We start from the raw sequence: 17,614 nt of genomic DNA on the forward strand, positions 1-17,614 counted from the left end.
GAAGTTCGTGAGGAACTATAGTAATATGTTTTAAACCAGCACCATTAGTGGTATTTGAAAAATTATATGTGAAAATACATCGGTCTATACAAGCGGCAGGCTTGCGATGGCTGGTTTTTGATTTGTGGTGCATTCCAAAAGTAAATAAAAAGGACTACTAAGACACATCGCAAATCCATAAACAAATTATTGACTCTATTTCGTATACTGATTACATTGTGATTAATTTGATCTTATCGATTTTGTTTTGAGTATGTATGAGTATATGACTATTGAGAACAGAAACACCGCAAAAACATTAGATTACGATTCAACAATGTTTTTTTAACGTTACTTCACCTATTCAAACACGACGGTTAAAGCTCGTGGTCTGTTTTATTACTTACTTACTTAGCTGGCCCATTACAGAACATTTGTTCCATAGACTGTGCTTCGCTTTTTGAAATACCGCGCCTTGTCATCTCTTCATCCACTTGTTTCCGCCATCTATTCTTTGGCCTACCAATTCTGCTTGCACCGCCATGTGGCTTGAGTTTATGCGCTTTTTAGCGGGTTCATCATCTCTCATTCTTATTATATGGCATAGCCAACGCAATCGCTGCATCTCGATACGTTTAACAATATTGATGTCGTTGTATAGCAGATACAGCTCGTGGTTCATACGACGTCGATATTCACCGTCAACGCAGATCGGTCCGTAGATCTTTCGAAGAATTTTTCTCTCAAACACGCCAAGCACTGCCATATCTGCTTGTGCAAGTACCCAGGCTTCGGAACCATACATCAGCACCGGTAGTATCAGTGTTTTGTAAAGCGTTTTTTTTTTGTTTGACGAGTTGTGGCTTTGTTTTAAAGTGCTTACTTAAGCCAAAGTAGCATCTGTTTTCCAATACAATTCTTTTTATTTCACAAATGATGTCGTTTGTTGTGTTTACGGCGGTGCCGAGGTATACGAAGTCTTTTACTACCTCAAAGTTTAGGAACCACCAAGTGACAATAGGGGGTAGACTGACAATAGGGGGTAGACTTATGCGCCTATAGTTAGAGCATACAGTCTTATCTACTTTCTTGTGGACGGGGACGTTCTTCCTGCCAGATGGTGCTAACTAGCTGATGAATACACCTTATCAGCGCGTTGCCTCCGGTTTTAAACATCTCGGCTGGTAGGCCATCAGCTCCTGCTGCCTTATTATTCTTCAGCCGGTTTATTGCTGTCTTTACCTCATCTTGGCCGGGTGGTATACATTCAATACCATCTTCTGGGATTGGATCAGTGGTATCTTCGTCGACTTCGCTACTATTGGATACCAACTGTTTGGAAAAATGCTCTTTCCATATCCTTAGCACACTATCTGTATCAGTTACCAGATTACCTTCCTGGTCTCTACAGGAGGATGTGCTAGTTCCAAAGCCATCAGTTTGATGTTTCACTCTTTGGTAGAATTTTCGGACTTCATTCTGTCTCCTGTATTGTAAAGTAGCCCTATATGCCGCATTTTTCTCTTCGGTAGCAGCATGACACTCCTGGTCATACCATGTATTCCTTGGTGGAGGTCTCTGGTATCCAATCACTGATTTTGCGGATGTTTGCATGGAGTGGGCAATGTTTTGCCATTGTCCTGATATGTTATCGGGACGAGGAGTGCTTTGATTAAGCAGTTGGGCTAGTTGAGTGGAATATGCTGTGGCTATCTGTTGTGATTGCAGCTTACCGATGTCCAACTTCCGTGTTGTGTCTGTTCGCACTTTGTTTGCTACGTTTAATCTGGTATGTATCTTTGCTGCAACAAGGTAGTGGTCCGAATCAATGTTTGCGCCTCGGAGCGATCGTACATCCAACACGCTCGATGAATGTCTTCCATCTATCACAACATGATCAATTTGATTACTTGTTCTTTTATCTGGAGACAGCCAGGTGCTCTTATGAATATCGAGATGATTAAATCTGGTACTGCCAACTACCATGTTTCTTGCAGCTGCAAAGTCTATCAGCCTCATACCATTGTCAGATGTTTCACTGCGGAGACTGATATTCCCGACTGTTGGGCCAAAGTTATTCTCCTTTCCAATTTTGGCATTAAAATCGCTAGTATAATTTTAGTGTCATGGGCAGGGCAACGGTAACAAGTTTTTTCTAAGCGCTCGCAAAATATATCTTCGGTCTGTTCGTCCTTGTCTACAGTGGGAGCATGAGCGCAAATAAAGCTGATGTTGAAGAATTTTGCTTTTAATCGAATCGCAGCGAGTCTTTCATTCACTCGGGTGAAGCTGGAGACCAGATGTTTTAACCTCCGACCAACTACGCAACCAAACTCATGCTTTATGTCATGGCAGCTATAATACCGTGCGTCACCTTACTTGCTCACTGAATCACTGATTTTTCTGGAATCCTCGATCTAAGATATTCTGCAATGTGCGCAAATACACATACGCACACAAACAAATGAATGAATGTAAATAACACATGGGACAGAGGTAATAAATACGAGAGAGTCGATGGGCCAATAATGAATGAATTCACAACAAGATTGAGCAAAGGAAAGGTAAATTCAACAAAAACAATAGCAAACTAAACATGGGAAACAGTGACTAAGCGAAAATCAAATTTAAAGCTGTTCGTCCCGCATAGGCACATTTCCCGTTCCATAGATGGCCAACTTTTTTCAATATGCCACTATCATCTTTGATCTGGGAATGACATTTCGCCGAATGCGATACACAACGTTGTTTATCATGGAGATTAACTTACGGGGCCCTTTCCAGTGCGTTTAAGTTTCGGATTTGGTCGCTCATTCATCTCAAGTGGTTACTGACCTTCCTGTGGTATTACCTGGGGAGCTGGCATTAGTAACCGTTAAAGATAGTGCGCTAACATGTGCCGCGCGTTCACACGTATGAATGTTAAAAACTTGTTTTTTATACCCTCCACCATAATATGGAGGGTACCCAGCAAAATAAATTGGAAGTAGTGCAATGTGGACAAGTTCTGTCACGGCATGTTTTGATGCAGTTCAACTGGAGTCGTGAAAAAGGCACTCCAGTCCTCACATTTTAACCGCATTTGGATGCAATACAAAGAATAACATCCACTTGTCACATTTTAACAACATCCGGATGCAGTTCAACGGAGTCGTGCAAAAGACACTCCAATTCCTCACAATTGAACAGCATCCGGATGCAGTCCAAACGGAGTCGTGAAAAAAGCACTCCGTTCGCTACATTTTATTAGCAGTTGTTAGAGATCCCTACATGTACATAAATCAGATTATACATCTCTACAGGCAGCGGCATACATTTTCCAAAAAGAGATAAGCGTGTTAACATTTCCAAACATTTGTTAATACAAACTAAATAATATTTAATATTTAAATAATATTTAATTTGTGAACATTTTTCCGGCAACTCACGAGAAGAAAATTTCCGAATGGAGTGCTGTTGGAGTACGTGACCGAAATCTTAACTGGTGATGGGAAGACAACCCATTTAGCAAATGAAGCAAAAACAGTTCAGCTTGGAACAAATGCAAGCGGAGGAAACACGCATGTTTGCGATTGAATTCAATGGAGAATTTTCATAATTTGTGTTAATGTAATAAAGTTGCTAATATTTTTGTTTTACACAAATAATAAATGCATTTTATTTGTTCTGGCATATTTTGTAATGGCTTGCACAATTTCCGCAGAATGCCTGTATCAAAACACGTGCTTTGGACTGCCTCCTATTCTACATCAAAGGGTTAGTTAAAATGCAATGCCAAAGGGTCAGTTAAAATGCAGTGCCAGAGCGTCAGTTAAAATGCAGTGCAATGGAGTGCCTCTTTCCGTAGTCACGCTCTTGTAAAAATCATGAGTGAAAACGCATAATTTGATGCACTTCCAGATCACTTGTACATATCATTTAACTGCCTCTTTGGAGGCAAACTTTTTGCTGGGTATATTAAGTTTGTCGTTCCGTTTGTAACTCATCGAAATAATCATTTGCGACCGTATAAAGTATATATATTCTTGATCAGCGTAAAATTCTAAGGTTTAGCCCTGTCCGTCCGTCTGTCCGTATACTGTAATCACGCTATCTTCCGAATGAGTTGAGCTACAGGACTGAAATTTCGTACACATGTGTTTTGGTATGAACTTAGATCAAGTTCGAAGATGAGCTATATCGGTCCACGGTTTGGTATAGCCCCCATATAACGGTACCGCCCGATTTCAGATATTTTGACGTTTTCAGAGTGAATTAGCTATAATTTGACATTTAGGGTTCCCAGTGAGCAAGAAACTTTTCCACCAAAAATTATGGACATAGGTCCACGTTTTCTTATAGCCCCCATATAGTACCGCCCGATTTCCGATATTTTGAAGTTTTTAGGTACGTGATCTGGTCGAATTCGCTATACTTTGGCATTTAGGGTTTTTAGTCATCAAGAAATTTCTCCACCATGAGCTACAGGACTGAAATTTCGTACACATGTGTTTTTGGTATGAACTTAGATCAAGTTCGAAGATGAGCTTTATCGGTCCACGGTTTGGTATAGCCCCCATATAACGGTACCGCCCGATTTCAGATATTTTGACGTTTCAGACCGAATTAGCTATAATTTGACATTTAGGGTTTCCAGTGACCAAGAAACTTCACCACCATAAATTATTGGCATAGGTCCACGTTTTCTTGTAGCCCCCATATAGCGGTACCGTCCGATTTCCGGTATTTTGAAGTTTTTAGCTACACGTTCCGGCCGAATTGGCTTTAATTTGGCACTTAGGGTTGCTAGTGGTCAAGTGACTTCTCCAGCTAAAATTGTGTGCATAGGTACTTTCGCAACAGAAAGAAAACTAATAATTCCATATTAGCTCAGAGTATTTTGTGGTGGAGGGTTTAAAAAGTTCGGCCCGGCCGAACTTAAAGCTTTTTAACTTGTTTTTAATTAATTTAATTAATCGAGCTATATGGCCTAAGGAGAGCGTTGGGCTCTCCAAAAAGCAGCATACTATGAAAAAAAAACAAAGCAAAGGAAAAAAACAAAGCACTCTGCGAATCTGCACCAGGAATGTTCACAATCTTTATAGAGAAGGTGCAGTTTACGCACTGACAGAAGTACTTCAAAAGTAATTGGAAAGGAGAATAGCTTGGGTCCAACAGTCGGGAAATTCAGTCTCCACTATAAAACATCTGACAACAGAATGAGGTTCATAGACTTCACAGCGGTAAAAAACATGGCAGTTAGTAGCACCGGATCTAAACATCATGACATTCATAAGGGCAACTAGCTGTCATCAGATCAAAAAATCAGCAACCAAATTGTTCACGTTGTGATAGAAGGAAGACATTAATCGAGCGTGTTGAATGTGCAATCGTTCCGAGGAGCAAACATCGACTCGGATAACTATCTTGTTGCAGCAAAAATATGGGTCCGATTAAAAGTAGCAAATAAAATATGTACGAACAGGCACACCACGGAAGTTGGAAATCGATAAGCTGCAATCACAACAGATAACCTTAGAATATTCCACTCAACATGACCAAATGCTTAATAGCGCTCCTCGTTCTGATATCATATCAGCATTGTGGCAAATGATTACCTATCCAAAACACCACAATATCAATACTTGGGTACCAGAGACCTGCACCAAGGTACACACGATATGACCAGGAGTGTCATGGTGCTGCCGAAGAGAATAATGCGGCATATAGGGCCATTCGACAATCGGTAACAACGCGTAGCGTGCGAGAGAGGTATCGGAAAAAAGGAAAATAATGCAATGGATAAGCGGAAATGTGAAAAAAATCGAGATGTACAGGAGCTAGAATGAAATCAAAAAATCTACCAAGGTGTTAAACATCAAACTGATGGCTGTAATCTATAGAGACGAGCAAGGCTACTGTAGAAACCAACAAGGTAATTTGGTAACTGATACAGATAGTGTGCTCGGGATATGGAACTGTTGTATCCAATACAAGCAAAGACAACGAAGATAACCCAGATCCAATCCAAGAAGATGGTATTGTGTGTATACCGCCCGGCCAAGATGAAGTGAAGACAGAAATCAACCGACTGAAGCTGCTCAAAACCGTAAGCGACACGCTGATCAAGTGTATGCATCAGGCAGGAAGTACGCGTACCCGACGATTGGGACCAGAACATACTGTGTTCCGTCCACAAGAAAGGAGATGTGTGTGATCTAACTATTGGGTCATAAGGCTGATACCTATTGCTTATAAGATAGTGTCAGGGATCTTGTGCGAACGACTAAAGTCGATGGTCAATGAAATAATTAGGTCATACTAATTCGGCTTTAGACCTGACAAATCCGTCATTGACCAGGTATTTACCCTGCGAAAAATCCTGGAAAAGACCCAATAGATGCAAACCAGGTACCATCTTTTTGTCGATTATAGAGCTGCCTTCGATCTTCGTAAAGTTCATTCGGCTTTGTAAGATGACTTAAACTGATACCAGGTCCTCTGTTAAACGTCAAAAGAAGTGGCACAATGTACACCAACAGCCACAAGTTACTTGCTTATGCTGACGACATTGACATGATGGGTCGATCAATAAAAAAGTAACCGATACCTTTAAGAAGGACGAGGCAGAATCTGTTAAACACTGATACTACCCATGCTAATATACAGTTCCGAAGCCTGGGTACTTGCGCAAGCAGATAAGTCAGTGCTTGATGTGTTTGAGAGAAAAATTCCTCGATAGAACTAAGGGCCAAAATGCTTTGTCGGTATGTATCGACGTCGTATGAACCACGAGCTGTATCGGCTATACAATTACATCAGCATAGCTTAACGTATGTGTTGGCTATGACATGTCGTGAATACGGGCCGCATGGCGGTACAGTCAGAAATGGAAGGCCAAGACTTCGGCGCTGTGAAAAAGTGGAAGACGGCACTTCGAAACTGAACTATTCAGTAAGAACGATGTACAAAATTTAGACCAAATTGGTTACTTCCTTTGAGAAATATCGTGCGCAATATTTTAGCCAAGATTTCTTAATTTGGTAGGGAGGTATTTGAAGGAGAGAACAAATTAATACGAATTTTAAACGACGGACAGGGCTAAATTGACTCCAAATTGTCTGAAACGGATTTCTTCCAAACATATTTGGACCCGATGATGTTGGTCACATAGAAAGTCGAAATGTTCTAGAAGGTCGAAATATTCTCTAAAAAAACTTTTTATTTGATTTGACTGAAGGTATGTTAGTCTCAATTTACATTCGGCGAGTTTACTTGCGGCTATTGTATATTTGTTGGTGAGAGAGGGTGTTGAGAGGAAAAGGGTTACCATATGCCTCAGCTCTCTTTCCATCAAACTGACAATTGCCGCAAGGAAAATTGCCTAATATAAATAAGGACTTATCTCAAAAACAAGTAAAAGAGGACAGCACCGACCTTGTGTTACGCTACATCACTTCCTCTGAGCACTGTTTTCCACGGAGTTTATTTTATATTTTATTTTATATGATTGTCGCGTCGCGCGTTATATTATTGATATAATTAATTGATATTGCTGCATCATTTATTATTGAAATAATTTGCATTAAAGCAGAACTCAATAGTTGGTTTTCAAGTTTCGTGTTCGTCAATTGTTGGAATATGCCGCAGAATTTCAAATTTGGACCAAAAATAAATTTGAATATTTTCCCCCAATTGTCAATTTCACCTTGCCACCCGATATTTTTTCAAAACTCTTACTTCGTGCAAAAATTAGTCAGTATTAAAATATAACTGCGATAATTTACGAGTTTGGAACATATCTTCCAGGAATAAAGATATAGTCAATTTAACCAATTTTCACACAAAACGTTTGATCCATTTCACTCGCTAAATATTACACTGTACGACAACAAGAAAAAAATGACAAGGAAAATCGAGTAGATTAGGAATGTAGAGCTACAAATATGAGACACGTGTGTCGGCGTTTTTAAAGTTTACGTCGGAAAGTAACCAAAATAGACGGGGCAAGTTCCGCCCATTTTTATTTTTTTTTAAATATTCGAGCTATGATATCTTGGTATCCATGCATTTTAGATATAAAGTGTCTTTGGCAACTTTACTAAGGAGGGTGTGGTCCAGTGCAATATAGGTGTCATACTATATGTATTTTCATGTTTTTTCAGCAAACTTGATACTGATATTTTCATGCTTTAAAATGTAAATAGACATTTCATTTCTTTCGTGACCCATAGTGAAATTTTACGAGGTATAGTTTTGTCTCTGACATCATCTCTCTACAATTATGTTTTGTGGGACAATTTTGAATAAACTCAGATGAAGTCCGACTTTAACCCTAAAACGTGTTTTCATTTTTAGAGATTCCTGGCGATTAGACAAGAGTTACAGATTTGGTGTATTCTGAGACCTATAGTAAAATTTTATGACGAACAATTTTGTAGAATATTTTTAAGGATTTTTTTAAAGATTTTCGAAAAAGGACAAAAAAGAACCCTTTGATGTACCACATGAGGGTTAAAATTTTTAACAAAAATATTTTCCACACACTCCTAAGTAAAGTTACCAAAGACACTATATACCTAAAATGCAAGAATTCCAAGATATCTTAACTTGAATATTTCGAAAAAATTAAAAATGTGCGGAACTTGCCCCGATTATTTTGGTTACTTACCGACGTAAACTTTAAAATCGCCGATACACTTGTCTCATATTTTTAGCTCTACTTTCATAATGCAATCCGTATTTCCCATCATTTTGAAAAAAAATTGAATTTTGTTGCACAGTGTTATCTGATCATCATGTTAAATTGCAATCTTCTTCTTTTAGTCAAAATAGACATTGAAATAGCAAAAATTCCAACATAACTGAATTTTGGTGGAGAGCTAGCGTTTGCCCTTAGAAGCAATGTCCTAAAAGTCCCCATCAATCCGATGTGTGCAAAAACAAGTAAAAAAGTATCGGTCGGCTTTGCCGACAGAGATATAACCTCAGCCTGTGTGGATTGAAATACTTTTTTTTTCCAAAAAAATGAAATGCATGGGCGTATGAACCGACAGAAATGTGGATTGGATTTAAGCTAAAAAAATTGCGGGGAATATCGATAGATAGGGCTTTTGTACCATACTAGCCTACCAAAAGCATAATATCGGGCCACTAGGGAAACCTTCAGCAATAATGTCCAAAGGATCCTCGAACAGACCCTCAACTACAAAAATGTTTTGAACATTTGTATGAGTAGTACCCCAAGTATTGGTCCGATAGGTCCCAAATTTGAACATAAACTAAGCTTGGACAAATAATTTCGAGATCAAAAATTTGGACCAAATCGGTTGCTACGTTTGTGAGATATTGCGCTTATCATTTTAGCAAATATTTTCAAACATTTGTGGGAGAGGTACCGGAAGCAGTGGACCTATAAGCACTACCATCGAATTTCATCTAATATTCGAAGAAATATTACGATATCCAAAGTATGGACGAACGCAGTATTCGGTTCGAGCTCTACAGCCACTACATATGGTGCCATAGAAGTAGGGATCTACCCATGAAAAAACGTTTACTGTCGTAATTGTGACAGAGAATGCAAGATGCGTCAACAAAAATCAAAGTGATTCGAGAACAGGTCTTAAAGTGAATTTATCCAAAATGTTGTGTGGGAGGTACCCGAACGACTGAACAAACAAATATAGTCCATACTCGAACCTGATCTGTATCTGGTAAATATATTAGGATATGTAAAGTATGGACCAAATCGCTCACTCCAATCCAGAGTTATCGTGCGCACAATTTTTCCAAACATTTTTCAACTTTTTTGGGGGAGGTACCTGAAGGAATGGACCGATATGGTTTATCTTCGAACTTAAACAATGTTTGGACAAAATATTACGAAGGCCAAATTTTGGACCGAATTGGCAGATCCGTTCGAGCTTTATATTGCGCTCCAACCACTACACACGGTGTCATAGGGGTTTTTTGCACCTTTCAGGCTATTTGCTCAGGAAGTATGGACTTGCCCCTGATGAAACTTGTACCTCGTATGGGGGGCAGTGAATACAAGTTGTTACAACAAAAATCAAAGCGATTCGAGAGCAGGTCCTAAACTGAACTTTTCCGAAATTTTGTGTGGGAGGAGTGGACGGATTGAGTCCATATTGGAACATCATCTAAGTCTGGTAGAAATTTCACGATGTACAAAGTATGGGCCAAATTGGTTACTCCCTTCAAGAGTTATCGTGCGCACAAATTTTCCGAACATTTTTGAACTTTTGTGGGGGAGGTACCGGAAAGAGTGGACCGATATAGCTCATCTTCGAACTTAAACTAAGTATGGGCAAAGTATTACGAATGCCAAAATTTGAACCAAATCGGTTCATCCGTACGAGAGTTATCGTGCGCTCCAGCCAGCAGGACAAACAGACAGACAGACAGACGGACGGACATGGCTAGATCGACTCCAAATTGTCTGAAACACATTTCGTCCAAACATACTTGGGGTCTAAAACCATTATTTCGATGAGGCACATTTTCAACGTATCAAAGTGTATATACCCTCTTTAGCCTAAAGGCTGAGGGTATAAAAATTTATTCGGGGTCAAAGGTCAATTTTTTTTAGGATTTTTTAGGTTTTCGAATTTTTTTCTTGCAAACGGTGTTTCTACTCAAAAAGTGCATGGAGCAAATATTGTAGACAGAAAAATTCTCTACAAGTTTGGTTTTATAACTTTTTCCTAGAAGGAACCATTCTTGAGATATATCGGTTCTAAGAAACACATCATTTATATACACCTATAAGGGAAATACGGACATATTCAGGTGAGCCGGCTGAAATAAGCGGAGTAACCAGGCCTGTCTCCCCAAAAATATATGTTTCCTTGAAGATTAAAATTATACCTTACTTCTTCTACATGTGTAGTTTGACAGTTATAACACGAAATCTCAAGCATTGGGCGTCAATATCTTTCGCCCTAAATGCGCACGACAATTTACAAAGGAGTTCTGAAACAGACATATCCAGTAGTGAGTAACATTTTTGGATATCCCGTGTGGAAATTTCATCACGATTTTATAAACTTTTGTACACTTCGATTCATAACAACTTCAAATTTTGAAAAGAAATGCGAAAATCCTTGCGGGTCCGCCATATTCTACAGTGGTAAATATTCTCTAAAATGTATGGGAATGATTTATGCGTAAAATATACGACTAAAGGAGACAGCACGCTTCAAAAAATAAACTTGTTGAATGAAAAAAGCAAGCTTTGTTGGGCATTACACCCGATTATTTAAAGAATCCTTGCCAAAGCAGGATATACGGGTGTATCCTTAATCAGGAGGGATATACTTCTACTGAATATTACTGAAAGTACTTCGTTTTCAATATAGAGTAAATATGCATCGATATTCTTCTACAATCTTTCTGTATTCCCAAGTTTTAAAGGGGGGTTCTATTCAAATGAGCCAATTTTTTACTTAAATTTTTTACTTTATTTTGTTTTCCTTGCATAATTCTTATACAAATTGGATTTGAATGCAAATGAATGACTAAGTTTACTCCAAACACATGAAGCAAAATGTAATAAAACTTAATAATTTCATATCTTGTATAATTCGAAAAAAATGGAGGTTGAAAAAAATTTTGCAGGGGGGTTCTATTCAAGTGAGCGGTAGTGTATAAGTCAAAACTAATTTATTCCGACTTAGATGTTCATTGCGTTACTTCTCATCTCTCAAAATCACATTTCGCCGGTGTTTAATGTCATATCAGCAGTTGTTTTCACGCAGACCAGATCGGCGTTTAATGAAAATCAATGAAGAGAAATAGTTTAGGCCATTCATCTGTAAATATATTTCCATAACCCGCCCCCTCCCCATCTTGCAGTCATTAATTAACATGAATGTATTGTTATCGTTGTTGTTCTTGTAAAGAGCTTTTAATTTAAAATCGTACTCGTAAAAATATCCCATAAATAGTTCAATCATTATTATGTTAATGTTAAGTCAAATATATTTTCAAAAACGCTTTTCACAGAAAACCCGTAAAAATAGATGTTCAAAATATAAACATTATTCCATTATATAAAAAAATTTAGAACATTAGTTTAGAAAGAATACAATATCTGTGCTTTTTTTGTTTAAATATGATGATGCGATTTCAATACCCCAATTTCCCAACTTCCCCCCTTTAAAACATTCATAGGCGGCTGGTTCTACGGGTGCCCTTTCAGTTGTCAGTGACCTATTGCCTGTGGGTAGTTTGAATGTTCGCATGCCGTCCAGTTGTCGTTCAACTGTTTCAGATACAGAATATGAAAATGTAAGTAAAGAAGTGATGATTTATTGTTTTGAGAAAGTGACGAATGTCACAAAGAGATAGTGAGTGAGAGAATTGCCCTCTACGCTGATTCCCATTGGATTTTGCACACTATTTGAAGTCTTCCTTTTTTGAGATGTTTATATGAAAAAATCTATAATTGATTTGTAAACTATTTTTAGACAACAACCTCAAAGGATTCCAAACGTAGTTCTGGCAATATGTGGACTGGAAAATCGACTTTAAGTGCCGGCTTTCGCTATACAGGTGGTCATTTGGTAAATACCTCATCGTCACCATCACCCGATAGTCCAAGGGTGTATTTATTTGAAGGTCTATTGGGTAAAGACCGTTCCAATTTATGGAATCAAATGCAATTTTGGGAAGATGCATTTTTGGATGCCGTTAGCCAGGAACGTGATATGATTGGAATGGATCAGGTAAGTGTTGATATAAATGTAGATTTTATAAGCAAAATAATAAAAAAACGATTTTAGGGTCCCATTGAAATGATGGAACGTTATAAGGCCCTCAGCGATTCGGAGCGCAAACGTTTGGAGCACGATGAAGATCGCCTGCTGTCGACCATGCTTTATAACTTAACAGCAATATTGGTGATGTTGAATGTAAATAAGGAGGAAATACGTCGAAAAATTCGCCGACTATTGGGTAAATCCCACATTGGCTTGGTATATGCTCAGGAAGTCCATAATGTTGTGGATCAAATAAATAATTTGGTAAGTTATAAATTCGAAGTAAATGAATTAGAGAACATTATTCAAATTGTATCGCAGTGTCTAGCCTGCAAAAATTCTTATAACGAAACGAGGGGTTAATATAGTACTTTTTGGCAGCCGCCACTGCATACAAATCAACTTACTAACCCATTATTTAAAGAAGGGGAAGTTAACCAAAATAACACTGTACAACACAAAAAATAATCGGCGTTGTGAAAGTTTACGTCGGGAAGTAACCTAAATAGGCGTGGCAAGTTCCGCCCATTTCTACAGGTTTTGAAATGTTCGTCATCAGATTGCTTGCAATCTTTGCATTTTAGGTATAAAGTGTCTTTAGCAATATTACTGACAACAATGCGGGGTATCTTTTTATGTAAAAAAATAATTTCTTTATTCTTTTTGTGGGAGACTTTATTCTTCTATATTCGAAACTGGGTTGTCTGTCAGCCAGAATTAAGATTGTCTGTCAAGCATCTCCTCAAGTGGAAGTTTCCGAAAACCTTTGGTAGGGTTGTGTGGTTTTTACACTTTCAAACGGGCAAAATGTGCCTCATCGAAATAATGGTTTAGACCCCAAATATGTTTGGACGAAATCCGTTTCAGGCAATTTGGAGTTGATTTTGCAATGTCCGTCCGTCTGTCTGGTTGGCTGGCTGTAGCGCACGATAAATCTCGAACGGATCAATCGATTCGGTTCAAAATTTGGCTTTCGTAATATTTTGACCAAACTTAGTTTAAGTTCGGTACCTCCCCCACAAAAGTTCGAAAATGTTCGGAAAAATTGTGCGCACGATAACTCTCGCAGGGAGTAACCGCTGTGGTCCAACTTGTACATCGTGAAATTTCAACCAGGCTTAGACGACAATATGGAGTCAATCGGTCCACTCCTTCGGATACCTCCCACACAAAATTTCCGAAAAGTTCAGTTTAGGACCTGTTCTCGAATCGTTTTGATTTTTGTTGTAACAACTTGTATTCACTGCCCTCCACCCGACGGTACAAGTTTCATCTGGGGCGAGTCCATACTTCCTACGAAAATAGCCTGAAAGTTGCAAAAAACACCAATGACACCGTTCCGATTCGGTCCAAAATTTGGCTTTCGTAATATATTGTCCAAACAAAGTTTAAGTTCGAAGATAAGCCATATCGGTCCACTCCTTCAGGTACCTCCCCCACAAAAGTTCAAAAATGTTCGGAACAATTGTGCGCAAGATAACTCTTGGTGGTAGTGACCGATTTGGTCAATACTATACACATCCTAATATATCTACCAGATATAGATCAGGTTCGAATATGGACTATATTTGTACTTGTGGTTACCTCCCCCACAAAATTTCGGATAAGTTCACTTTAAGACTTACGCTCGAATCACTTTGATTTTTTGTTGAAGCAACTTGCATTCGCTGCCTCAATTACGATGGTAAAAGTTTTTTCCAGGGGGAAGTGCATACATCTTGAGAAAACACCCCTATGGCACCACATGCATTGGCTGGAGGGCACGATAGCTCTCGAACTGATAAACAGATTTGATCCCAAATTTGTCTTTCGTCATAATTTGTCCAAAATTAGTTTCAGTTCGAAGATGGGCAATGCCGGCCCACAACTTTCGGTACTTCCCCCAATTCTTAAAAAAGTCACTAAAATGGTATGCACGATATCTTTTGAACGGGGCAACCAATTGGAAATACTAATATTTTGTCCATATTTAGTTTAAATTCTAAAATGGCCCATATCGGTCCTTTCTTTAGGATACCTCCCCCACAAAATTCAACATTTGTGTCTGTGTGCAGTTTAGGGTCTGCTCGAAGATCTTTTGGAAATGTATACCGATGTTTTCCGTGGACAAGTCCATGCTTTCAGAATACTAGTCCAAAAGTTGTACGATGACCCACTGAAATGACTAGTGGGCGCGATATCTATCGAAAATATATGATTCGCAAAATAATATCCACTTTCATAATGGACTATGTCGGTCAATCCCTTTAAGTACCTCCTCCGCAGTACTTTTGAACTTCAATCCTAATCCACATTTTTGTCGATTCATACGCCCAAAATTTTAAAAATTCCCTAAATACATAGGCTGAGGGTATATCTCTGTCGGCAAAGCCGACTGATACTCTTTCACTTGTTATTGTTATGTGATGATGCTTCTTCCAACAAGGAAACCGTGATCGTCTAAATAGAGATGCGTAGCGAAGGTTGGCAGAACTATTGCCTTGGCCACTGGTGATTGAAGGGTTATTGGCCTATACGAGACTCTTTGGTGAGCAGGTTTCTCTGGTCCAGGCCAAGATCAATCAACTTGATTCACAGGTTCATCTGCAAGGTTATGTTGCTTTCCAACCACGTTAGGGACAACGATCCTCGGAGCTGCGCCTGGGCGAAAAGACGAGTTTCGCGTCGCATTAGAAGTGTTCCAGCAGAAGATCAATCACCAAAGTTCCCCAGTACTGAAGTTTTAAAGTAAAGTTGAAGTCATTTGGAAACCGAAAACATGGTTATGTTGAAGCAACTAATTGAACCAAGGTGACCATATTTCCGGAAGCCTGGAAAATGAGCAGGATGGCTCGCTTCCTAAATTCAGGAAAGTTGCGAGTAAGGGCAAAATCCCACAGACCGAACCCTCTTCTCTCGCCAGTAGCAAAGACACTCGAGGCCTTGGTCCTACCAAGTCTTAGAGTACGTTACCAATTTTCCGATCAACAACGTAGTTTCCGGGAACAATACAAATTGCGCCAACACTTAGCAACCTACTTTGATCGTCCTAGGATGTTACAATTATAATTGTATAACAAAATCGAACTTTTTTCAAAATTACAAGAAACCCCGCACAGACTACGAAAGAGGCCGAAAAAAGAAGACACGTGTATCGGCGTTTTGAACGTTTACGTCGGGAAGTAAACTAAATAGGCATAGCAAGTTCCGCCCATTTCCACAGGTTTTGAAATATTCGACATCAGATTCCTTGGAATCCTTGCATTTTTAACAACGCGGGGTATCTTTTCATATTTTTATTTAAAAAAATTAACCCTCATGCGAGTCACTAAATGGGTCTTTTTGGTTCCTTTTTTAAAAAACTTTTAAAAATTCCTTTAAACTGTGATCGTATCAGATCAAAATATTCTACAAAATTATTTGTCATAAAATTTTACTATAGGTCCCCGAATACACCAAAACTCTAAATCGTACCCAAGCGCCAGGAATCTGCCAAAAGTAAAATCACGTTTTAGGGTTAATGTTGTACTTTATCTGAGTTTATTAAGTTTTGTCCCACAAAAATTTCATTGTAATTTATTCCATACTGAGTCAAAATCTCCTAAAAAACCTCACTTTTTGGGTGTTGTGTCAAAAGAAGAAATGTTCCAAATCAGTCAATTTTATCAGAGCTGTGGGCCTATTCTGTAACTTTTTAACAACTTTACTCATTGTTTATTTTACAACAATTTCATTTGTTTGTTTTGTTTTTGTTACAATAACAAAAGAAATTTAAACAATATCGATAGTTGTTAAAAGTTACAGAATAGGCCTACAGGTGTAGCTGCCATCATTAGAGTATTTAGGACCATGCCAAAACCATGGATGGATGTTAGGACTCGTATGTCGAATATATTCACTGGGCAATAGCCGTAGACTATCCACGCATTTTCACATGCAATAACAGGAACCTATGACTTATCCTGATGACGTTATTTTAGTTTATGTTACTAAAATACGTAATTTTTCAAAGTCCGATCTGGGTTATGAATAAAATATTCACCATAGATATTTCAGAAACAGTTTGGATCGAGCACACATAATCTTCTGAAAGAATTTATTATGAAAAAACGTCAATAAAATATATTTTGTGACCGCAGATAACGAAAATGTGAATAAAAACGGTAGAATATGGTCCTAAATCATATATAAAAAGCCAAAGCTTCTGGAGATGTTAAATATTATAGTTACAAATTTCTTTTGTTCAGAGACTCATAATGAAATTTGATTTGAAACATTTCTTCTTTTGACACAACCCCCAAAAAGTGAGGTTTTTTAGGAGATTTTGACTCAGTATGGAATACATTTTAATTCAGAGTCTAAAAGTTTAACAAATAATTTCTACCTATAATATCTAATTTTGTAACGACATGTTCTTAACAAAGTATTTTACTCAGATATCTAGTTTGTTCTAGAACTTACAATGAAATTTTGTGTGGAATATTTCTTCTTTTAACACCTTTCGTCTAGAACTAAATTTCATGTTATTTTCATGCATCAACTGGAAAAAAGAACAAAACGAATTTATTCAAAAAATATTTGGGTGTTTTTTTTTTTTTGGCAAATTTGATGCATATTTTTTCTTGATATATATTGTAAATACATATTTCATTTATTCGGCGACTTATAGTGAAATTTAATGGAGAACATTTTTGTCTTTGACATGTTCTTTCTAGAATGAAGTTTTGTGGGACAAAACTTAATAAACTCAGATAAAGTCCAACATTAACCCTAAAACGTGATTTTACTTTTGGCAGATTCCAGGCGTTTAGGTACGATTTAGAGTTTTGGTGTATTCGGGGGCCTATAGTAAAATTATACGACAAATAATTTTGTAGAATATTCTGATCTGATTC

At 38.1% G+C, this 17,614-nt stretch overlaps 1 protein-coding gene across 4 annotated transcripts in view; it reads left to right on the forward strand.

Annotated features, from left to right (window-relative positions):
• Rab3-GEF (Rab3 GDP-GTP exchange factor) overlaps positions 1 to 17,614 on the forward strand; it is a 271,271-nt gene that overhangs the window by 195,490 nt on the left and 58,167 nt on the right. For 3 of the 4 annotated variants that reach the window (XM_073974859.1, XM_073974856.1, XM_073974858.1), the window contains 3 exons: positions 12,154 to 12,270; positions 12,450 to 12,707; positions 12,765 to 13,004. In XM_073974859.1, coding sequence (XP_073830960.1) covers positions 12,154 to 12,270; positions 12,450 to 12,707; positions 12,765 to 13,004 — 615 coding nt within the window. The remainder of the gene's footprint in view (positions 1 to 12,153; positions 12,271 to 12,449; positions 12,708 to 12,764; positions 13,005 to 17,614) is intronic. The other variant, XM_073974857.1, reaches the window with a different exon arrangement.

This window comes from Musca autumnalis, unplaced genomic scaffold, assembly GCF_047663935.1.
Source record: "Musca autumnalis isolate F117 unplaced genomic scaffold, ASM4766393v1 scaffold_3, whole genome shotgun sequence".
Taxonomy (NCBI): Eukaryota; Metazoa; Arthropoda; class Insecta; order Diptera; family Muscidae; genus Musca; species Musca autumnalis.